Source organism: Rhinolophus sinicus, linkage group LG07, assembly GCF_036562045.2.
Source record: "Rhinolophus sinicus isolate RSC01 linkage group LG07, ASM3656204v1, whole genome shotgun sequence".
NCBI classification, from domain to species: domain Eukaryota; kingdom Metazoa; phylum Chordata; class Mammalia; order Chiroptera; family Rhinolophidae; genus Rhinolophus; species Rhinolophus sinicus.
In genome coordinates, this window is record NC_133757.1 from 124,759,623 (window position 1) to 124,785,005 (window position 25,383).

Genomic DNA, 25,383 nt, shown 5'->3' on the forward strand with positions numbered 1-25,383 from the left:
CCTATTAGAAAGTTATTTCAGAAACTCTGCCTTTTGAACACCACTTAAAAACCCCAATTAGCTTCCACAGGTCTGAGGGGTCTGAGTTCACAGCTGTCTCTCCAGCCTGGTTTGCAGGAAGAGGCAAATTAGTTCTTACAGATATTAAAATGGAATTACTCGCCGTGGTCAAAAGTAGCAGCGAGCCTTTTACGTTGTTTGATATTTTGTCACTTTGCTTTTATGAAACTTCCTGGCCCCGTTCCTCAGGTGGTCCAGATTGTTGGTGGGTTTAACAGACGTGTGCACTTTGCACGTTCTACTGACACCGTGTAGCGAGAGTCCCCCAGACGGAAGGGGTGTCTCCGAGTCCCCAGGCACCGAGCGCTGCTGGGTTTAGCCAGAAGCTTTCGGGTGCTGTGCTGGAGCAATTTGAAAACTATGCAAGAAAAAACAAACAGGAGAAAACGTGAACAGAGCACGCAGCTGGTCAGTCACGTGGATGCCACGGAAGCATGATGTCGAAGGAAAGAGAAGGTGAAGTCCTTCTGGGTGAGGAGGTTCGAGGAGGAGGAGGGAGGCGTGGCTGCTAAGGGAAGAGGCCAGCGGAACTTCTCCAGCTATGAGGGCATCGCGTGGCATTTCCGCCGCCTGGTTGAGAAGCACAAGGGGTCTTGTCAGGGGGAGACCCAGCTGGGAGTCTTCATGAACGCATGAAGAAGAACGCAGGTGAGGCCTGCAGAAGAACCTCGAGACAGACGCAGGCACAGGTCTGTTGAAGTGGGCAGGGCGTGGTGAGTCGACCCTGGGAAATGCTACAGAGGGTGGCTTTTGAGTTGAGCTTTGAGGAATATTGGGGAGGGCTTACTATGAAGTGTGATCAAATAATACGGTGAATGTTTACATAAAAAATTATTCAGTAAAAGACAGCTTGCCATTAATACCTCTCAAAATACTCCTCACTTTGAACACACTTATCCCATCGTTCTTGCCACTTTCTGAAGCAGTTCTGGAAGTCCTCTTTCATGAGTATCTTCAGTTGCACTGTCATGGCTGCCTCAATGTCCTGAATCATTTTGACTTTGGGGAAAAGCCAGATGTCACACAGTGCCAGATCTGGTGAATACGGTGGATGAGGACACACCGTAATGTTTTGATTTGACAGAAATTGCCATATACCAGAAGCGATGTGTGACATGGAGCATTGTCATGATGGAGGATGAAGCAAAGACACTTATGAAAGAGGACTTCCAGGACTGCTTCAGCAAGTGGCAAGAACAATGGGATAAGTGTGTGCAAAGTGAGGGGGGGGCAGTATTTTGAGGGGGATTAATGACAATGTGTCTTTTACCGTAATACATTTTTAAAAAATTTATTGGGGTGACAATTGTTAGTAAAATTACATAGATTTCAGGCGTACAATTCTGTATTACATCATCTATAAATCCCTATAATACATTTTATTTAATGTAAACATTCACCGTGTTTTTAATCATACCTCGTAGGTACTTGGAACCACCCGGGGAAAGTGAGAGAGGTGCCCACAGCTCTAGTCAGGGTGGCCTGTCCATGGTGACAGTCTGAGGATGTGTGTTGAAGTCTGATGGCAACTGACAAAGGCTGGGCCTGGGGACTCGGTACGAGTACTGGAAGCACGTTTTGTTTTGTGTAATGTGTTTTCTGGGAGGGACATGAACAGCCCTCTTTGGGAAGGTTGCTGTGAAGTCCTGCTCGAGGGGGACCTGAAGGAGGCAGGAGGGGAGGCGGGGAGACCCCGGCAGAAGCAGGCTGTGGCCAGGAGCGGGAGCCATGCCAGGTGGCCGTGGGGTTGGCAAGTAGGCACAGATATTAGAGACACCTCTGACATACCGAGGGGTTTGCACACGTAGTGTTTCTATTAGGTGGTGAGTAATGGGGAGAAGGAAGTACCGATGAGCCTGGATTCCCAGTAAGGGCGCTGTGGGGTCTGGTCGTGTTCCCTGGAGAGATGGGAGAAGTTGCCAGTAGCTTTAGGGGGGCGTTGCTGGGTCACACTGTACAGGCTGAGAGCTTGGAAGCACACTCGCTACTTCTGTTTTTACTGCTAGGTGAGAGGAAGAGATTAAAAATAAACAGAATAGCTTTTTAAAAAGTTTATTATGATTTCACAGGAAACTTTTAAATTTGTTTTCATTTTTTTATTTTTCTAAACTTCATCAGCTTTTGTTCTTGTGTGGACAAGAGGATATGGCTCATTGCCACTATTTGAAAATACCTTTAATTTGGTTTTATTGTTTCTAGAACCCACATATTTCTTGGGGAATTTTATATGTCTTGTAAATGAATTATTTAAGATAAATGGCTTTAAGGTACCATGTGTTTTATTTGGCTCAGAAATTATACCTGCAATTGAACATTCTTATTCTGTCACAGTCAGCTCCCTTTCCTTTGTAAAAGGGAACAATTATGCCATTTGAAAAATAACTTCCTTTTCAGGGACTGACAGCATCATTTTCTCCCTAAAAAATATGATTTTTCTGCAGAGTTTTTTAATGGTACTTTCATTTTCATTCAATATTTCTATGTCTAATTTGATTTTGGGGGAAAAAAAGAAAGTCCTGTCGCTCTAAAACGACACATTAATTGGAGTAACTGCGGTAAGGTTGTCGCCGAGGAGGTTGCCATCACTCTCCCTCCCCAGGTGCGCTGCTGCTCTTTCCATCAACATGTAGGCCGACTTCCCTTCCTTTGAATCAGGGCTGACCTTGGTGACTTGCTTGACTAGTAGAATGTCCCAGAAGGAATATTCTAATGCTGCAGAGGCAAGGTCAGAAGAGCCCTTACCGCTTTCTCCTGTATTTCTTGGAACCACCCCCCATGCTGCGAGGACCCCAGGTCACATGGCGAGGCCCCAGACAGGCACTCAGGTACCAGCCAGCACGCACCCCTGGAAGTAAGCCATCTGGACACCGAGCCCAGGGGAGCCTTGGGATTTCCACTGCAGCCATCTCACTGCAAGCTCTAAGTAAGGACTGTTTGCGGGGCCCACTCAACCCACAAAACCATGACAAACAAGTCATTTTAGATGGCTGCGTTTGGGGTGGCTGCATTTGAAGTGATCGGCTGTTAGATAACTGGTGCCCAGTGTGAAATACTGCACACCCGCTGAACAGGTACAATTTTGATGTGTAAAATGTATTTGGAGGGATCTGCTCATCCCTGCTCCTGTGGGTACAGCAACAGAGCCGGATGTCACAGAGGGGCCTCCTTAGTTCTCGTCTGTCACATGACCCTCAGGGACTGTGACCACAGCTGGGATCAAGATGATGATGTGACAGGTGATGATGTGACTCAGTACCCAGATGATATGACAGGTATGGTGACACTGGGAGCTCATTATCATTTGAGCTGATGAGTAATGTCAGTTTAGACAGGATTCCATGTGTAGGGTAATTTGTGGACAATCTGGGTACCTGATTTATAGGGCTGCTCTCCTGGGCAATAGGAATAAGGTCGGAGCCCTGTGGGGTCAGTTGCAAGTCCTTATGATGTGTGGCTTTCTTGATTGCCTCACATGACGTCTGAAAAATCAAACACAACAGAACACAGCTTAGGGAACGCTGTGGCAGCTTCTGTTTAACTTTGCTTAACAATGACTTTAAACCATTGTTGCCTATGGAGAGCGCCCGATGAAAGAAACGTTCTTTGACTAATGCGGTATGTTTCTAATTGTAATTCTTTAAGATTTAGAAGAGCGTACTTAGGCTCGGTTGGCCAACTAATGTTTGTTGACTCAACTTGCGTTACGTGGGGTGTTTTCAAAGAAGGGTTAAGAAAAGGTTCTGGCCCTTCAGGATTCTAGGGGAAGAGCAGATGAGACAGAGCATGCCAAGGACCAGAGGGGTGTCCCAGGGGCACTGTGAACCTCCTAGGGGGAGCACCGAGCTCACATGGGAGAGTGTACAGGCAGGAAATGGTCAGGAGAAACACAGGTGAGAGTTAGTCTGCAGGAGCAGAGAGCTCCCTCTGAGTCTACAGGAACAAGCAGAAACTGGCTGAGTGCAGAAGGTCCAACAAAAGGAAACTGAGAGGAGCCAAGGAGGCCGCAGGAGGGGCCGCAGGAGGGGCCGCAGGAGGGGCCGCAGGAGGGGCCGCAGGAGGGGCCGCAGGAGGGGCCGCAGGAGGGGCCGCAGGAGGGGCCGCAGGAGGGGCCGCAGGAGGGGCCGCAGGAGGGGCCGCAGGAGGGGCCGCAGGAGGGGCCGCAGGAGGGGCCGCAGGAGGGGCTGCAGGAGGGGCCGCAGGAGGGGCTGCAGGAGGGGCCAGAGCAGAGTGCACTCATGGAAGCCAAGGGAGGAGTTGGAGCCCTTTGGGATCACTACCCGCTGTCCTCTCCTGGAGTCTGAGATCTAGAAGCATATCACAGGTTCTGAAAAGTCCTGCAGTAAAGACAGTTTGTGTAGTTTGTTTAACCTGCATTTGACAAGATAATCTGAGCAGGGTGAGTGAGAGAGTACATGAGTATGTGTGTGTGTGTGTGTGTGTGTGTGTGTGTGTGTGTGTGTATGTGCTCTGTGCTGTGAGTGTTGTGTACTGTGTGTCTTGTGTGCTGTGTGTAAGAGTGTTGTGTGCTGTGTGTGTGTTGTGTGCTGTGTGTGTTGTGTGTTGCGTGTGTGTTGTGTGCTGTGCGTGTGTGTTGTGTGCTGTGTGTAAGACTTGTGTTCTGTGTGTGGGGGACAGAGCCCCAGAGAGCAGTTTCCAGGCTCTCGGCCTCATATGGAGGGGTGCTGGCTCGGGTGGTAGATGGCCATCAGCTGTGGCTGGTTGGCCGTCAGCTGTAACCATTGAGCTATTGGCCACTAGTAAAACTGCTGCGGCTACGGAGGAGAGTCGAGGAGAGTAGAGGAGCAGAGTCGAGGAGAGTGGAGGAGAGTCGTCGGTCGGTTGGCAGCAAACCCAACAGCAGGTCGCATGTCCGGTGAACCCAGCCTCCAGTGAGACCACATAGGTATGACTTCCCTACCTATGGTCCATGGGTGTTCCTTTTGGGCCTGGCCACATCCTGCGTTCTTATGAGGGGAGCGGGAGCAGAGGCCCCGCCTGATACCCCGCACGACAGTGTGTACGTTGTGTGCTGTGTGTGTTGTGTTCTGTATGTGTGTTGTGTACTACGTGTGTGTTGTGTGCTCCGTGTGTGTTGTGTGCTCTGTGTGTGTGTGCGCATGTGTGTCCATGCTCTACTCCATCTCATTGGGGCTAGTGTTCCATACACACAAGTTCAGAAATCCCAGTCTGAGCCATGATGGCTGCCACAATAATGCCTCCAAAGGCCGACCCTCCACAGTGGCTCCCTCCGCCCCGGCCATGCCACCTGAGGCTCCCCGACCAGCCTCCTCTTCTTGAGTGCAGACATCTGGGCTTCAGCCAGTCTGACCGTGTGTCCTCCCAAAGCTGGCCATGCTGTTTTTTGCATCTGCTTCGGTATTTCTTCAGGGTATGAGTGAAATCATCCTTGTTGTCTCACCTCTTTCTTTGTAGTCCTTCCCGCCTCCGCCTTCTCCCTGCAGAGACCTTGGCTCTCCTTAGAGCTCCGGGTCAGGCATCACTTTCTGGATGGCCTGCCTGCCACCTCTGCCATGGACACATTTGCTGAGACGTTAATCCACTCGGTTAGCGCAGTTTTTTCACTTTTGTGGCAGAGTTTTCCTTAGAGCTTAGTTCTTTTACTCGTTCAGTCATTCGACAATTGCACGTCTTATCATTTTATACTTATCCTTGGTATTTACATATCTTTTCTATATAAGCGGAGACAGACCCTCACACTATTACACTAGATTTTTTTTTCAGAGAGACGAACAGTGAATGACGGGAACGCTGGCACGTGGGAAGCAGAGCCGCTAACTGTGCGATGGGGACCAGGGACAGGCCACTGAAGTGCTTTGAGCGGGTCAGAAAGCTTGGTTATGAGTTTTCTAGGAAAGCAGCAGCGTTGGGGGTCGTGCGTGCTAAGTGCACTGAGAGCTGTGTGCACCATTGTGAGGTTGTGCTTTGTGTGTTGGTGAGAAACCCGGGGCAGAGCACAGTGTTTGCACTGGAGAGGATTAGGCAGGAAGTGGGGGACCCCCGCAGGTCCCACAGACTGGGAGGAGCTTTCTGTGCTGAGCCAGGAAAGAGGGGCTTGAGTCTGCAGGTAGTAATGAGTCAAATAGGCTTTTGTTTCCCAGTGAGGGAACAAAGGAAGAAGACAAGCAAGGATCTTAGGTCTTCCTGGCTTATTAAAAATACAAAACGGGGACATAAAAACAAATATTCACCCCAAGCAACTCAACCCCCCGAAATAACTTTTTATATGTTGTTTTAATTACAAAAACTATCTTGCAGGTTAAGACTCAATTGCTAAGTCTGTAGTTAGTACGTACAATTACTACCATGAGAATGAAATATAGGGCACACATTTTTCAAATTTCTTCCTAGATTGTGACCTATTTTGAGTATTTGTTGAACTGACTAAAGTCTCAGTTAATGATGAGCATAATCCACGGGGCTTTCCATCAGTGGCGTTCCAGTCCAGCTATCATTTCCTGTGCCCCCTGCAATGGAAACCGACGCATTGCCTTGGCGTCCCTGTGTCCAACTGAACCTGTTCGGGGCACAGTGGTGTCAGAGAACTTGCTGCCCCGCCTCCCCAGCCCTGGCTCAAGCAGCTCTGTCTGTAATAACAATGCAGTTCTCTCCGAATGTCTCCTGAGCTCCCTCATGCACTTGGAGTATCAGCAGGGAGTACATGGACAGCAGTTTGCGGATTGAGCTAAAATAAAACCATAAACATTAGCATTTAAGCGGGTGGTTGCTTTACCACTGTGGTATTATTATCTTTAGACTTTAATGATATCCTGCAGGATTTATAGGCCAGTGCCTGCTGCCTGAAATGTATAAAGGGAATTTTTCTTTGTTTTTAAGATAGGCAATATGCAATTAATGTTTTAAAGAAGTGGGACCGTTATTCTTAGAAAAGTAATACATTTTTCATACTATTTTCTCTCTGAAACAGAATTCTGTATCCATCTTGCACTCTATTCAGGGGGTTTAACTGCTAAAGTATCATAAGAATCTTGAAATAAAGGCCCATCTATTTATAGGAAGATCCCATTAATGGGTTTCAAGAACAATGCTATATGGAGCGATTCCTACATAATTTTCTTTCTTCATAAAATCACCCCAGTTATATTTTCATAAAGTGCGCCTTTTTCTATTTTGAATTGTATTATTCACATGCATATTTTGATAATGCATAGAAGAATGCAGGTTAATATAATACAAAATAAGGATAAGCAAATCTATGACATAGGTATGCTCCCTCATGTTACAGATGAGGGCAGTGGGGCTGAGAGCGGTTAAGTGACTTGTCAGTCATACGACTAGTGGTACGCCGCACAAAGGTTGGGAATTAGGTCCCTTCATTGATAAAGGCCTTATTGTTTATTACTATGTGTATAGCTATGAAGATGCTCTAAAGAATTGTGCTCCATGTTTTATGAACCGATCTTTCACAAAACTTGTAAGAAAGCTGGTGCTGATTTCTCACTCAGTTCAAAACCAGCTTGCTGCACAGGACCCCCTCCTCCTCCCTGCAGGGAGCCCAGGACTCCTGCTGCAAAGGGGGTGCAGGCAAATGCTCCAAGGTGACTGTCAGCGGGCACCCCTCACAGGAAATGATCAGCAGTACCAGGATGACCTCTACAGGCATTTTCCCTTCACTTGCATGGGTTAAGCTATTTTCAGTAAAATACTGTTAATGTTTTGGAAGCGACCAGGGAGGGATAGTGCTTGTCCCTTGTAATCCATTTCAATAAGTGAAATTTCGATAAAGGGCAATTCACCTCCTCCATTTTACTTAAATTCCTGTTTGGAAGGATTGCAGTTTCTGCATCATTGGAATTGAAACATCATTTTCAATGTAAGAAGCTTTCAGATCTTTGAGGATGGCTGTTTCAGGTACCACACGTTTCCAGGAAGATACGTCCAGGCTGAGCACGGCTCAGTCGGTCACAGGGCAGGTTGGTATCAGGGTCAGTGGTCAGGCCAAGTGGGCCATGGCTCTCATGGACCTGTTACCTCTCGGTCGTCAGCCTTCCTCTCAGAGAGGTTGCGGCTAGCTTTTAAATGCTTTGATTCTTTTATTATTTCTAGGTGTTACCGTGACATGTATTCTTAAATTCAAGAAGGAAAGAGAGGGCCTTGAGGATACAGGTCGGTTTATTTTGGTTTCAGTCTAAATTACAGTCGTCATGTTCTCTTTTCTGCCATCAAAGAGGAAATCTTTGATTTCTTAATTAAAGCGGCAGTTGGTGGTTTCCAGAACCTGAATCTCCTTCACCATTAGCCTGACACAGGCCACACGTACACTGAAGCGACCGCTTCCCTGAGAAGCTCTGAGGCCCCGGCCACCTCCTGTTCACGTCATGCCGAGTGCCAAGTCCTTACTCTGTGGCCACCTCAGTTCCTTAGGGAGAAGGTGACCTCCTCCTGGGGGCCCGATTCCCAGCGTCTGGGCAGCCTGAGTGCCACTGCCTCTGAGGACTGTTGGAACACACACTCGGAAAACCCCGTTTTTTACTGTCAATTCTGTTCTCAATTGTAAATGACCTTCTTTTGCGTGTGGGCAGATTTGGGCATTTTCCAGTCAAATCATATTCCTTGTGTGTATTTGCTGTTTAGTTAGTTTATCTGCTCATTGTGAGAGATTGGTAATGTGGTGGTCCCTTTCTTGTGACTTCAGTCCTTCTAGAAAGTATTTAAGGGTGAATATACAAAGGCTAACTCCACGCCTCCAGTGCAGCAGGAGGTGCCATATGGACACAGGTGGATGCTGCTGGGTGGGAAAATGAAAGATAAGAGTTTGAACAGAAGTAACGAGAACACCAAGTTCTAGGATGTCAGGCCCTTGCAAGGGAAAGTGGGCATCCACCTAATGAAAAACCAGTGGGTCTTCTATTTTTATGAATATTTGGATACTATTCCACATGACTAACTGTTCTCTGAAACCATCACTGTGTGGAATCAGAACCAGGAAAAAAAAAGTGTATGTAGTATACATATACAGATAATATAAATATATATTATAAAATATAGAGAATATATGAAAATATTATACTTTTTCTAATTTTTAAATATATAAAATATAGAAATAAGAATTATATAAACAGGATATTTATGCATACTTACATACTTTTAAAATGTAGTGTCCTGTATCATTATATGCTCAAGATTATAAATAGAAATAATAGGAATCGGGACTGAAGCAATTTCTCCAATATGTCTTGTTACTTATTTATTACACTGATACTCTAAGACGCATCAGACAGAGGGGTTGTTTCCCTAAGTTTTCTTTTCCGTTACAAAACTCTGGTTCACGGTGACTGAGATGGTGCTGCTTGCCGGGCCCGGATGCCGCATGGTAACTGATGCACAGGAGAGTTCCTGATTGGAGATCTGGTTTCTGGAGCTCATGAGGCAGGACAGTGGGCAGGAGGCTTTGGGGACTGGAAGTCAGATCTGAGCCTTTCACTCCAGGGTCAGCAGTTGAGCGAGGGCAACTTGCAAGTGACATAAAACACTCGCCCAAGGACCGATCCTTATCAGGGTGGAAAATCGCAGGTCTCAGACTCCTCAGGGGTGTCGTCAGTGTAAGGTACTTTCTGCTGCAGCCAAAGTGACAGACATTTGAGGACCTCTGTAAGCTTTACGACTACCCTGGAGGTTCCCTGAGACCTGGCCACACCCTACAGCTGGTGGCACTGGACTTGACCCAGCTCTCGACATCCCAGAGTGTGCGTGCCAGACATAGGCTGGATCCCAGCTGCCAAATCAGCGGATCAGTGGGGGCCATTCCAGGGGCTGTTCCAGGAATGGTCTCAGGAGGCATTTCACTTAATGGGTCTGAATTGATTCCATGTAACGCAGACCTTGCTATTATCATCCACATCATGCCTGTAAGTACAGGATACACACCTTTCTTGTGTGTGAGGTTTGCTGACTCAGCTGCTCCTTCTCTCAGTGAGTGGATGTATTTGGTTCACTGTGCCAGTATAAGTTCAAACGGACATTTTCTAGAATGTGGTATGCATGACTACTTTGGATCTATTATATCTATTGGCTTTGAAGAGGCAACAGAAGGAACTAAAATTAACATGTGTTTTTAGACATGGAAGCAGTGTACCAGGTCACTGCCAAATATGACGTCCCAGCTACACCAGAGTCTGTAACACGAGGCACAGTTTATCACCAAGCAATATATGACTCAATGGCTGAATTCTGAATTTTTGAGATATTAAATTCTGTTTGTATTTCTCCATTGGCAGGACATGAGTGCGTTCCCCAACATCTGTCCTCCTTGTAAGAGCTGCATGGCTGTTCCTTTTCATGCAGAACTGGGCTTCGAGCCCGAGACCTCCACTCCCCACCCCGACACTCGTCTCTGTGTGCTGACATGACCAATGTATGTTCTTTCATCCTGTCTGCAGAGGGGGCTCTGGAGGTGGCTCTGTCCTTGATTTGATAAGAAAGGGTCACGCACACTTAGGAAGCCTGTCTGAGAGTTTGGACCTCATTGTGGCTTAGTTTCTTTGTGTGCAAGATAAGACTTTGGTTAACTGAATCTTCTGCCAAGTGTATTATTTGTGTTGTTTTAACTGGAGGATACCTGGCTACTAGAAGAAAAACCACTACAATTATTAAAAGAGAACAGATTTCTAAGAGGTTGTACTATCAATTCTATTCTTACATGTTAGCATACTCTGAAGGTTCTTGTATCTCTAAACCAAGAAACAAATGTAGAGAATTAAAACTATAAAACAAGGTCATTTCTGTATGCAAAGGGATGGTTCAAAATGGAGACCTGTGATTCCATTAGGATCTCTGTCTTGGAATTTAGCAAAAACAAGGAAATCGCCTCAATTCAGTCTTTCACCTACTATATTCCGAGAGAAAGAGTTGGAAAATTTCTGAGTAACTTGGCCAGTTCACAAGTCAAATGATCTTTTAAACAAAACAAGGAACAAACTCTTGGCCCTTCCAGCTGCAGCACCACGTGAAGCTCGCCTTGCGCTCCACGCACCCTCGTCCTGTGGCTGGGCCCCCAGCCACTCTCCTAGGTGAGGTGGGGCAGCCAGTACGTTGCCAGGCAGCTGATTCATCCTTCCAGTGACATTGCAGGCTGGGATACTTGCAGGAGACAGATGCGGGGAGCTTAGGCAGGCCTTGTCTTAGCAGTCTTTCCTGTTCGTCCCCTAGCAGGTGACAGCTGAGTGGACTTACAGGGATGCTGCACATGGCCCCCTAGAAGGAAGCTCAGTGGGACATGGCACTGGGTTGTTGCTCCTAAACTCAGGTGCTACAGTTAATGCAAAAACCGACCTGGCACTGTCTTCCTCTTTGTTCCACACTGAGGGGTTTCCTGGGATGTGGGACTTTCAGGGTGAAACCTGACTAATCCTGGGTGAACCCGGGCAGTTGGTCATAGGAGTCACGGTTCTGGAAGTAAAACATGAGACATGAGACAGACGTCCCTTTTCCGGGAATATACTGAACCCAGGACAATCAGAGGCTAGTAGGTACAAAGTCACCATTATAATTATTATTATTTTTTTACGTGAAATCTGATTTGTTCTGGTTGCTGTTGATGATAGGCAGTCGTTTTATTTTGGGGGTAAGAATGGCATTTTGCAGAAGGCAAGAAGTATACTTCAGCCTGCTGGCATTGGTGTAGCATCGCCAAGAATTATATTTTTCACAAAAAAACTTACCCATTTGTGAAAGAAGACTCAAATTTACTTGCAGAAGGAAAGTGCATCAGAGAAAAAGGGCAAGGAATGAAAATGCTAATTTTATGAGTAAAAATAATGTTCTGCAGTTACCTTTGGGATTAAAAGTGTTAATAATATTCAAATTTGGAAACAGAAATTTCCCCACTTATTACAATCGTCCTATTATGCCGTCTTCTTTGTCTTCTTTTTTTAACCTTTTAGGCTGGCTGATTTTTTTGACTTGAGCACATTCAAATCTAGCAAAATCTCTGCTAGGACAACTGTGGGATCCTCACCTGTGCAAACAGGCAGGCTGTTTTGTTTTTCCCCAGCATTTTTGAGGTTTGAAAGGAGCAATTTATCCTACTAGCTAGCTCCCTGCCATGTGTGCTGCGTGTTGATTCAGAGATGTAATTTCTATTGATGATCTGATTTCCTCTGCCTTCTGCCTGCGCTCGATGGCTTTGTTTCACCTGCTGACATGAACTTGGCTGAAATGAACGCTCTCTTGGCCGCGGTGAATTAGTTGCACGTGTGATAGCACCTTACTGCTGTGTTCTTATTATTTTCAAAATTGTGTAATGGGATAAGTATGTTATTTCTTTAGAAGTAGATATCCCTTTTCGAAGGCTTTGCATTTACATAATTCCTTTCTCCTACAGACCTTGGCATAAACCTCAGGGCTTTATTCAAAGATGGATTACACTTGCTACCATCACGTATGTCAGAAAGCATGTTTGTTATTTTTGGAAGTAGGCAAGTTGAATCAGTGCTCTGTGGACAGGAACCTGCCTCTTACATGTAAAGTTCTGTGACTAGATTAAGTTCTCACTTCCTAGCATTCTCTGTACCCCTACACTGTGCCCCCTAAATTGACGGGTATTTGGTATGTGCCTCAGAGCCTAGCTCCAATTGTGTAGCCACAAAAGCTCGGTGTGATGGACAAGACACCGCCTACTCTGTCTGCCTTGGCTTTGCTTTGCAAACCTCTCAGGCGCTTCCCAGGGTGAGGACTGCGGCTCAAACCGCGTGTTTGCCGTGGTTCGTAATAGTGTCTTGCTCAGTACACATGGAGACTTTTCCTGATGAATTTCCCCTCAATGACATCGTCATCTGATCATGGAAATTATCTTGACTGCTGTCAGCTCACTTGTAAATAGAGCTTGAAACATCTAAATTAATTGGTTTGTGCACTGAAGTACAAGGTCAAGTGTAGCAAAGGGCCTTTTCAGAGGAAGTAGTTAAAGTTTGCCTTTGCTGGTGGATTACTGTGTCTGAGACTAAATGTTTAGGAACAGTCCATTGGTAAATGAAGCTCCATAGAATATGCAAATAATAATAATAGTAATAGTAATAATAAATTAGGCCGTCTTAAACTTGTAAGACTTACTTTGATTTTCATTAGCAGGTTTTTAGGATACAACCAACAAAAGTGTTAGGGACAGTGTTTGACAAGAGAAGGCAGTTGCATTAACCACCTATACTCTCACAACTCTGACAGTGTGTTTTCACAGTCAACTTCCATTCTGATTGTTACTGGAAATTCAGCATTTTTGCCTTGGATATGATGTATGTGTGTGTGTACAAGTGTATATGTATTTTTTTATCTTGTCCTTATATCCTCTATATTTTCTATTATATTTATTTTTCTTTTTTCTCCTGTATATTTTCTTATATTTTCATTATAATTTGCATTTATATTTCAAAGTTTAATTTATAATTTTTAAGATGCTGAGCATAATTTTTCCTTATAAAATTTTCCTATTCATGCGATTAGTGTTCTTCTATAAGGTTTTTGAGGAAAAAAATCTAAACAGTTATTATGCAGGGAAAGAAATAGTTTCCCTTTAGATAATTTAAATAACACTCTTTCACTTAAGCAGCATTCCTTTTCTTCCAAGAATTACAAAGAACATTCTGGACAATGCCCAGATCTCATATTGTTCTCAGAATTCTTATCAGCAAATACATATTTTCCGTTCTTTTTGAACCCCCTTTATGTGTATAAAGAACGCTGCTGTCTAGAGGAACACTCACTCCCGTTTTCAGAGTGGGGGTTTTAACAGCCAGCTCCTGACGAGGTTTTCATTCACTGTTCTGACGTTATGCTTCAGTCGGAGCTGGAAGGCATCTCTGCCACCAAGTAAGACCTTGGAATATGGGCCGATGCCTGGGCAGATGCAGACAGTAGAAAGCCTTCATTCCTAGTAACGGAAAGCCTGACCCAACGGGCTTAAATGATGGCATGTAAGTCACATAGCAGGGTTGTCCCACGGTTGGTTGGCACGGTGGCTCCCCAAGCGCTCACATCCAGGCTCTTCTCGCGTCTGCTGCCGAGCTCCCCACGTGCCTGCAGCAGCTCGGGCCTCACCTCCATGCACAGTCAGCCTTAACAGCCACAAGAGGCCTTTGCAGAGTCCCCTGTAGACATTTTCTCTGCTCAGTAACTAGTCATGTCACATGCTCCCAGCTACAGGCATCACTGCCAAGGAAATGAAATTGCCTTCACTGGCTTAGTGCAGTGGTTCCCAGTGTGTCTGCCTATTCAAATATGTAAAAATTCGAAGCCCAGGCCATTGAATCCACACTCCTGGCGGGGGGTGTGGGAGGGGTCAGGACATCAGCATTTTTGGAAGCTCTCCAGGTGATCTCATGTGCAGGCAGGTCGGGGGCCAGGTTCTGCCTGACCAGCCTCCCCTCTCTCTCGGATGGGCTGGGAGGTGCTTCTTCCAGAACCCTTGAGCAGGTGGACAGGAGGTTTCACACAGCGTCAGGGTCCCGCCGGCAGGGATCCTGGAGACCAGGGAGAGGGTTTGGGTGGGTGGGAAGCCAGCAGATCACTGCGGATGCTGGCCCTGGAGTAAATGCGCCTAGTTTGAGTTCTGCCCTCTCTACCCAATTGTGTGACCTTGGTCAGGCTTTTTCATGACTATTTCTTCATCTGCAAAGTGAGAATAGCTGTACAAAATGTGCAGCATCACTGAACCAGTAAATGGAAAAGGTCCTTAGGTTCCTAGCACGCTGCCAGCCAGCACGAGGCAGGCGTGTAGCAGGAAGTCCTGTCCCGGGAGAAGTGGATGCCGTCGTGCTGTGCTTTACTGGTTATTGTTGTTACGATTATGGCTGGAGAGAATGGTGGCCCGCCAGCAGTCTCGCGTCTGGCGGCACTACAGAAGCACCTCGGGGACTGTGACAGAAGCCAGCGCCCAGCCTCGTCCAGCCCAGGTAAATCCGGCATCAGTGGTTTTACAGATTCCCGTGGTTAACGTGTAGGCGGGATGAAGTCCTCAGGGCCCAGTTAGGAGCCCACGAGGGCCATGCGAGTGTGGCCAGTCTACCTGGCTATCCCACATGGGCCAGCCTGCGTCACTCCCGGACCCAGGGAAACAGGGTTTTTGAGCTGGTTTGGGTGAGTCTGCCTCCTGGATGCCAGACAAGCTCTCCTATCACCTCTGTGTAAGTGACAGGGCTTTCTTCCAGCATTTCACTTACATTGTTCTCAAAGTGGATTAATTACAAAGGGACCGAGTGCCTCTTGTTTCTATTTAAAGTTTATACATAGCACTTTATTATAAAAATGCTATTTATTATAATTATTTTTAGTTTTCCGTATGTGAGTTATGCCATCATTTTCCTAGAAAGTGTTCCATTAGCTACAAAGCAAAACCCATTACGATGTGTTATGTGGAAACCTGCTTTATGCGTTCTCCCAGCTTTCTGTCAGCTTGCCTACGAGTTCTGAGTCTTAGGTGCGTTGTTTACGAGGCCATGGGTATGTTTTGTCATATGTTGAAAGATTAGATGGCTGTAAAAGTAAGACGGTGACTGAAAAGCCACAAAAACCATAAATATCTGTAAAAGACATCTTCTAGACCCGGCTTCTCATCAGAGGGAAGCACAATGCATTTTGACTGGGGGCAGCTGATGTCACAGGCACCTTCAGGAACTGTCATTTATGTGGCATGCTGTCCTGTGGGCCATGGGTCTGCCCCCTTGGCTGAGTGTAATGGCAACCGTGGGGCCACCCTCGCAAGGCCTCCTCTGAATTCCACCGCAATTCCGTTGTGAATTGCGTGTTTTATTGAACTGGGACTCACCATTAGTGAGGCCTAGAGAATGAGCCAGCTCCTAGGACGGGGGAAAGATCTGGAAAGAGCGGCATGGGCTTTCCAGTGCCGGCCACACCGAGGAGCACGCGCCAGGCTGAGCTCTGGGCAGCGGACGGGGCCACCGCGGATGCTTCCAGGAGCACACCTGTGCTCGGAGGCTCTGTCACGGGAGGTGCCACATGAGGGACCCGTGCTGACCCGATTAAACCGGGGCATAGAAACCTCCTACTCTGGATGCACGTGGGTGTGAATACCCTGGGCTGGAGGAGGGGCGCTGGGTGTCGGACCCCCCCCCCCCCCGTACCCCCACTCCGCTCCTGCAGCAGGGCCAGGGATGGAGCCCCGGGCCGCCCCTCAGCCAGCTGCTCAGATGCGCTTCTGGCTTCTGACCGAGGCATGTTTCCACGCTCCACCTCCCTAGAGCAAAAGCGGCTCCCGAAAACAGACAAGATCTTTGAAGGTGAAGGACCATGGTGAGGTTTTACGTTTTAGAATAACATGAAAGCAATGTTTTAAATATTTCTTTCAACTTTTTATAAGGAACATTTCAAACCTACAGAAGCAGAGAGAATGGGATAATGGATTCCCATGTATCCTGACCTGGGTCCCACAAGTATTCACCCTTTTTCAATTTTAACCTCCCTATTCCCACAACTGTAAAACTGGGAATTTTTACATATGGTGTTCAAATGATGTTTGATTCAAGGCTTAGCTGTAATTCTGGTGGTAGGTGGCCTTCATACACGGTGTGTTACAGAATTTGTTCCCCAAGATGATGATAACGTGGGATCACGGACATCCTCTGGCCAAAGACATTTTCATTCAAGACCTGGGCTCTTCCCCGTGTGGCCCCAGGAGCAGGCAGTCCCAGCCACAGACTCTGTTTCAGGTCTGTGATAAGTCCAGGAACTGTGAGGAAGCGTCTAGAAATTCCATAACATTTAGGTGGCGCACCTACGTGCAGGCTGTCTCTTAGTTAATTCACTCTAATTATATTTTACAAAGTACCAGTCAGCAACACATTGGGACAAAACACCGTCTTTCACTGCAGATAGTTCGAGAAGTGCTCTTTTATATGGAGTTTCTGTGACTTTTTGCCCCCCAGGGGACATTTGGAAAAGTCTGGAGATATTTTGAGTTGTCCCAGCTTGAGGGGAAGTAGGGTGTGCTGGTATTTAGTGGGTGCGTAGGACAGAGCCCCACTACAAAGACTGAGCTGGCCTCAGCTATCCTAGTGCAGAGGCTAAGAACCGCCTGGGCCGGCGGAGGGCTTGGGCTGCTCCATGCCTTGTTTAAGGAAGGTTTCAAGTGGATCCCACCAGTGTGCAGGCTGGAGAGGGCCTGCATGACGGTTTTCCTTACACTGGAGGCTCCATAAGCCCCTCTGGCAATGAGCAAGACATTCTGCAGGTGGAAACAGCATGGTTCAATGACTTTGCCCCAAATCCTTTAAAAATATAACGCAGCCCTTTCAGTCACAAGCTGCCTATTTCTTCTCTGCCGAGGTTTGTGCTGTGCCCAGCAGGGAAAGTCAGCCACTGCTGTGGCAGCTGAGAACATGGGAAACTAGAAATTTATACATTTTCTGTTTATTTAAACATATTTCAGAAATTCACACCAAATCTCTGTTTCATGAGATTGTCTTTTAAATTTAGAAATAGGAGATGATCACGCAGCAAAAGCCATCATTTTTGTGAACTCTAATAGGGTAAATATTAATGGCTATAAGGTACTTTGAGAACTCACTGGTGCCTGATTTCCTTAGTTCATTCCTAATTTTCCTTTCCTGATTCTGTTGGGCTCAGATCATGTATGAAGCATCATTCTGTGACTCCCTGACACCACTGACCTTGAACTCTGACTACAAGAGGAAAAGCTGATTTGTTAGATTTTGTGTTTCTATGGTTGTGGCCTAAAGTGACAATAGCTGTAGGAGATGCATGGGTCACATGACTATACATCGTGTAGAAAATGTCCCCAGGACTGTCCTTGTCTCCGAGAGTGTGTGCATGTGGTGCGTGTTTTCTTTTTCCCCCGGAAAGCCATCCTTAGCTACGCTAAGAGAAAACCTCCAATAGATTTCTATTTCAAAGAACTTTCCAAACCCTCTGAGATTGATAAAAAAACGTGACTTTGTTTTTACAAAACCCCCTCAAATGATGTTGACATTTATTAATTCAGTTTATGTTGGCAAAAATAGAACATTTGGAGTTCTTTTGTATAGATGGGCCTTAGCAGCACAAAAGTACGACTTTTTAGCTCCCTCACACTGTCCTACCTGCTGAATGAAGGCTGCAAACGCTGCTTAATGAAAGCTACACTGATGAGACTGATTGATTCTGCCTTTGACACGTTACACAGATTAGCTGACAAACAGGTTGGCCCATTTGGGAAAAGTTACCCAGTTACGGTGACAAAGGACAGGCTATTTGTCAGTTAAACTGCGTAATCATTTAGAAACAGAATTAATCAAGAACCTAATCATTTGTCTCTAGTTAAATCTAGCTCATGAGTTAAAATGTGTAATTTATAGTGCGTGTTCTGCTCGGGAACAGTGTAATAAAGTTTCCATCATACTTTATTAAATCAGATTTGGCACCTATATTACAGAATTTGTAATGGGGAGAAAATAGAGGAAGAGAAATAATGGAGTTAGATGTGATTAATGTTAAAATGGTGTTAGCGTGTGAGTTCTCTGCGGGGGAGGGGGCTTTGGAAGTTCAGTGGTACCCAGACTTGCTTGCACACTGCAGCCACACCAGCCTGCCGATGGTTTCCAGTGTGCTTGGGAAGGAAGTAGTGAGCTCAGCCTCAGCTCTGCTGCCTAGCCTGACAGCAGCAAGTCAGAGCTGACTTTGGCTTCCTAAGCTTTCTGTGCCACGTGGGCCTTTGCTGTGTCCACCACTGTGCCATTCCCCAACTACCGCCATAATCAGTGAACTTGACGGTAAAGTAGGCAGAGATGATTAGAAATTGAAGTTCTCTTGCACCCTTGCACACGTGTGTGGATTCTTCTGGACTGAGACGTTAGGGCTAAGTACACTCAGGAATGCTCTAGAGGCAACAAAGATTTTTTTCACCATTTTCAGAGAAAGGGACAGGAACAGCGCAGGTGTCTTTCTCAGAGCCTACCCTGTACAATCAGCTTAGTCCCTGTACCCAACTGTGAGGGTGGCATTTCTTCATCATGGCTGACTGGGAGTATTAGGAAGAATTAGGAAGGAAGGGAGAGGGTTTCCCTTCTGACGCAGAAACTGCATTTCTTTCCTCTGAAGCTCAGTTAGTTTGTTACAGCTGAGGTGAGTGACCCAGCCTCCTGCCTCTGCCCTGCTATGAAGGCTGTTATTGGAGCAGGAACTCATTAGCACTTGGCACCGTTCCCCTCTCGCTTGGAATCCCTGTGCGACGGGCATGGGGTTCTTCCAGGGAGCCCGGGAGGCCACCTGACGGATACCTGTCTGGATTCTATACCCCTGCTTGTGGTATCTTCAGAAAAAGTGCACACTGTGTAAGGGCTGCCAGTGCAGGAGGCAGATATTCAAAGGGCAAACACGTCTTCTCCTGACGGAACTTCACTATGGCTGGAGACTCAGAGAACCTTCTTTCTAGGCCGACAGAGAAGCGTGAGTGTGGAGTCCTAGGAAGTCCCTGGCTTCCAGTGGTTCCTTGGAAGGAGTCCAGGCAGGTACAAACCTGCTCGAGCACAGGGCCCGCCCCTCTTCCAACTGCGATTCTCAGACTTTCTCATTTAGAGAGACCTTTCATAGTATGAATTTCCACCCCCACTTTCTTGCCAACACACACATAGAAATTTGATGATTGTATAGGACAAAACAAGTAAGTGTAGGTAATATAATTTCAGTGACATCTGTAAATGAAGTGTACTGAGTTAGTCACCAGTAGTATCTGTAAATATTTGAAAAATGTCAGTATGTGAGTGGATGAATGAATGTGTGTGTGTATAAGACACTGAGTATTCAGTCCAAGCCAATGCATACGACGCATGTGGGTTTTAAGCCTCTCGTGATCCTCCGCATTCTGGCCGGGACCCTCTCTGAGTACCCAAAGGGCCGTCTTTAGGACACTTACCTCGGCAGTGACTCCTGTGAGGGAACTTGGGATGAGTGAGAGGGATGTCCGTTCTCAGTGAGGCTCAGACCTTGATTTTCACTTCCTTCCCTTCCCTGAAACTCCCTCTTTCTCATCCAGATAGTTGGTGCTGTCTTGGACAGTTCTCTGCCGGACACTTAACCTGTCGTTGGCAGTGGCCACAGTGATGGGCCAGGGAGAAAAGCTTTCCTTTTTTGCTTTTTGTATATCTCAGATTGATGTATTTTTATATATTTTTAAAACATAAGTTTAAGTAAAACATTTGAATATAATAAAAGCCTAATAAATAGTCCCAGCAACTCCAAGAAATTTCTGATCTAAATACTTAGAACTGCATTTTCCTTTTCAAGTTTTTTAAAAACTAGGCAGTATTTGAAGAAATAATAGGTGCCAAAGGCAATACAATATGTGAAAAGAGATTGTGTTTATTCAGCTTAGTGGGGAAAAGCAGCAAACATTATATTTCTTGGACTGCCAAGAAAATGCAGGGGTTTTTTTTGGTTTTTTTTTCTTCTTCTGTTGACTGTGGAAAGTTATTTGAAAACTACTTTCTGCGTCTTGAAAGTTATCCATACAGAGACTTCCATTTCTGGCAATATGGTATACTTCCTGTCCTGGAGAACAGGCCCCATACAAGGCACCTATTGATGCTGCATAAAATAAAGCAAGCAGCAAATATCTGAACTTGTAAAAAGTAACAGTAATCCCCGCATCCAACAAACAGACCTGAAGCCAAACTGAACGTTAGTGATCGGTCCAGGTGAGGATGTGGCAACTTGCAGGGTGGTTGCCAGTGTCGGTAAACTCTAGACTTGGTTTTCAATGGACGGAAAAGCAGACAAGCTCTGGGCTCAGGGTATAGGGCAGGATAGAACTGTGTCTGCGATAATGCTGGGACCTTGGAAAGGCAATGCTCAAAATGAAATCAGGGACTAGAAATCACCTACATTTGGCAAATGAGATCCTCGGGACATTTAACTGTTTTGGGGTGACTGATGGCTGGTTGGAAGAGTTCTCCTTCGAGTTTGGAACCACAGTGCTTTCCTCAAGTGTTTTGGAGTTCAGATTTAAAATACTTGCCTGACCAGAAAACCTTAAGGCAAGAAATAAACTTAAATGGTCTTTGATTGATAGCCTCCCTGAGTGCCAGGCAGAAGCAAACACAAAGGCTGTCTAGAGGGACTTAGCCTCAGCCTCAGGGTCACAGGATTCTAACAGATAAAGACCACCAAACATGAGCCCCTGATCCCAAATTACAGAAACACTCAAGGGAACAAGACCCACCAGCAGGAAACAGGAGAAACCACAAAGAGCAGAGCTATATCCAAAAATCTGAAGATAGCGATTTATCAGATGAAGAAAATTACATAAACAGCTAGAATATTTTTAAATAGGTATAAACAACATGAGTAAAATATAAGATTGTATCAAAAAATTAAGCATAATTGAAAACCACCAAATAAAAACTTACAGAAGTTAAAATATGATAATGGAAATTAAAAAGTCAAATGATCCTATTAACTGGCAAGTTATTCAGACCTGACAAGAATTGATCAACTGAGTCTAAAGAAATTACATAGAGTGCCATACAAAGAGATGGAAACGGTAAAGAGAGGTTAAGAGACATGAAACGTAGAGCTTATTCTATATCTGATTGTATTAGTAGACTTCATTCAACAAGAAATCAGAAACAAAGTCATTTTCAGTCAAATAAAAGCAATTTACCCTCAACAGATCCTCAGAAGGTCAGATATGTAAGAAAGCAAGGAAAGTAAAGAAACTGTTAAACATGTGTACAGCTAAACCACATTGACTGGATAAAATAACAATAATTCCATAGTAGGCATTAAAACTCAAGATATAAGTAAGATGCTGCTACACAGAACATGTGAGACAGACGCACTCTACAGGACATGTTATTCAGTAGGAAGGAAAGCAGATAGTATTGTATAGTATTGTCAGATTGTAAAAGATACAAAGTAAAAATTTTAAGGACAGCCATTGAAAGGATAAAGGTGATGTCATAACTTCTATAATAACACTGGGGGAAATGATCAATCCTAACTATGCAAGAAAAAGTAAGCAGAAAAACTTAGAAAACAAGCAAGATAAAAGCAATGCATAAAATAAAATGTAAGAAATATATTGTTAATAAATAAACATGAATTATATAATTATCATAACAATAATTATATTATAGCAATATCATGATAAATTATAATATTAAGCAAAATTTGCTATCTTAAAAAAAGTGATATGTTTGGTTTAAAAAATCCAGTTTTATGCTGTCTACATTAGGTGCACTTAATACCTAAGGATATAGACTGATTGAAAGTAAAAATATGTACATATCAGGCAAATACTAATTGTATTTAATTTTTGCCTCTTTTTAAGAACTCAGATAAAATTGTCGTGTAACACTGTGAGTGTAAGGTGTACAACGTGTGGACCTGATACATTTACATACTGCAACACGATGACCACCGTGACTTTAGCTACTGCCTCCATCACGTCACATAATCGTCCTTTTGGGTGGGGAGAACATTTCAGATCTAGTCTCTTAGCAACTTTGAAGTATGTAGTACAGTATTGTTGGCTGTAATGACGATTCTGTGCCAAAACTTACTCAGCTTTAACTGCAAATGTGTACCCTTTGACCAACATCTCCTCAATTCCCCAACCCCCCAGCAAATACTAATTTTCAAAGGCTTTTATAGCTATATTATGACCAAATTAATTTTAAGGTGAAAAAGGCTTATTGCAGATAAGGAAGGTCACTTCAAAATGATAAAAGATCCTGCTTTCCAGGAACATAGTTTTAAACTTACATACACTCATCATGTACCTATTGGGAATCTTGAAATGTATAAAATGTAATGACGGAATTACAAGAATGCACTGGGTTTTGGAGTGTAAATGGGTGAGTCCCTCTGGAGAGCTCTGTGGCCATTCCTGGAAAGGTGCGGCCCACTTCTCTGCATACAGATGGAGGGAATCACACTCGCCTGGTTCAAGTACCACGTGCCCATGTACTTAGAGCGACACTGTCTGTAATAGTGAAAGCAGGAGCTACGTATGGAGCTGCCCATCACTGGAGAATGCGCATGGCCAAGTGTGGCACAGCCGTTGAACGTACTACCTACCACACCGCATTAAAAACAAATGAGTGGGAGCTACATATGTTCCCAAAACGGAAGTGGGGACTGGAAGCTTGAAAAGATAATGTTGAGCAAAAAGAAGTTTCCAAAGAACATACAAAGAATGCATCCAGTATGGTACTATTTACATAATTTTAACAGGCAAAATAATACTGTCTTGTGTAGAGATGCATCCATACAAATGCACTGAAAATACAGAGGAGGGCAAGGCGTGATGAGCCCATCTCCCTGACGGTGGTGTCTCTGAGGTGGTGGGAGGGGCTGCCTGATGGCAGCAGTGCACTGGGGGGGGGGGGGAGCCAGCACTGGTGTTGGGTATTTACACACCATTTTGTAGGTGTGAAAATTTTTACAGTATTCTCCCAAATACTAGGGAGAAAATATAAATAGAACTTGTCTATGTAACATGAAATTAAACATATACTATATACTACCTCAATCCAAAACAAGTGTTTCTGAAAATATATTTGAAAATAAATCTCATTGCCACTTTAAGCAAATCATTTTATAGATGCACTAGTTAGTAACTGACCAGCTGTTTTAAGGGAACAATGTCCATTATTATGCAATTCATCCCAAGGTAGAAAGATGGTGATATAATAAGTTTCTGGTATCAAAGATGCCGCAGGGGTTTGGACAATTTTTCCTTTTCCTAATAGAGATATTTCTTTTCCTAAAGAGTCCATGACCAACAATAAAAATGCCGCATTTTAAAAAGTAATTTAGATTTTATAAAAGAACACTGTATGTAGAAAAAAGGTCGGAGAATAGAAAGGTAGATGCCAAAATTGCAGCTGAGCTCCAGCTTTTTACATTAACCCCCAAATCTGTTGAAAGTTTGGTTCTGATGTCTCCAGTCCCAAGTCCACTTCCAAGGCGGTCACCAGCGAATACCATCGAGTTCGGGGATCCCAGACTTCCTTGGTCCGATGCCCTTAGGATGCCAGTCAATTATTGTGAGACCCTGAGACCTAAGGAAAACTGAGGAGTTCAGTTCAGGAAGTAGTGAGACCAGAGCAATCCCTCAGAGGCCAGCTTCGCAAAGCTGTGACTTCATGCCAGACCTGTGGCCGTCTGAGCTGGGACTGGGAGCTCCCTGAGCCAGGGGCTGTGAGACCGCCCAGCACGTGTGACTACTGCTATCTCCCTATAAGCAGACTATCGCTGGGTGGCGCCCCGGGTGGCACCAGATCAAATGCGCCCCGGCCCACCCAGGCCCCGAGGGCGCGGTGCTGCGGGACTCACGGGCTGTCTGTGTCCCCTGACTCTGCAGGAGAAGCCATACAAGTGCTCTGACTGCACCAAGGCCTTCAGCCAGAAGCGCGGCCTGGACGAGCACAAGAGGACGCACACGGGAGAGAAGCCATTCCAGTGCGATGTGAGTGGGTTTGCCTTGTCCCGTGGCCTCCAGTGACACGAGGGGTGTGTGTGTGAGTGTGTGTGTGCACCCACACGTGTGTGTGAGTGTGTGTGCACCCATGCGTGTGTGAGAGTGTGTGTGCACCCGCGCGTGTGTGTGTGCACCCGCGCGTGTGTGTGAGTGTGTGTGTGCACCCGCGCGTGTGTGAGAGTGTGTGCACGCGCGTGTGTGTGTGAGTGTGTCTGTGCACCCATGCATGTGTGTGAGTGTGTATGTGCACCCGCGTGTGTGTGTGTGCACCCATGCGTGTGTGTGAGTGTGTATGTGCACCCGCGCGTGTGTGTGTGCACCCATGCGTGTGTGTGAGTGTGTGTGCACCCATGCGTGTGTGAGTGTGTGCACCCGCGCGTGTGTGAGTGTGTGTGCACCCGCGCATGTGTGTGTGCACCCGCGTGTGTGTGAGTGTGTGTGCACCCATGCGTGTGTGTGTGAGTGTCTGTGCACCCATGCGTGTGTGTGTGTGCACCCATGCGTGTGTATGAGAGTGTGTATGTGCACCCACGCATGTGTGTGAGTGTGTTGTGCACCCGCGCGTGTGTGTGTGCACCCATGCGTGTGTGTGAGTGTGTTTGTGCACCCGCGCATGTGTGTGCACCCATGCATGTGTGTGAGTGTGTGTGCACCCATGCGTGTGTGAGTGTGTGTGCACCCATGCGTGTGTGAGTGTGTGTGCACCCATGCGTGTGTGTGTGAGAGTGTCTGTGCACCCATGCGTGTGTGTGAGTGTGTTGTGCACCCGCGCGTGTGTGTGAGGTGTGTATGTGCACCCGCGCGTGTGTGTGAGTGTGTATGTGCACCCGCGCGTGTGTGTGAGTGTGTGTGTGCAC

At 45.8% G+C, this 25,383-nt stretch overlaps 1 protein-coding gene across 1 annotated transcript in view; it reads left to right on the forward strand.

Annotated features, from left to right (window-relative positions):
• Positions 1 to 25,383, forward strand: part of PRDM5 (PR/SET domain 5) — a 120,108-nt gene that overhangs the window by 92,917 nt on the left and 1,808 nt on the right. Inside the window, 1 exon segment of the mRNA XM_074338556.1 lies at positions 24,410 to 24,514. Coding sequence (XP_074194657.1) covers positions 24,410 to 24,514 — 105 coding nt within the window.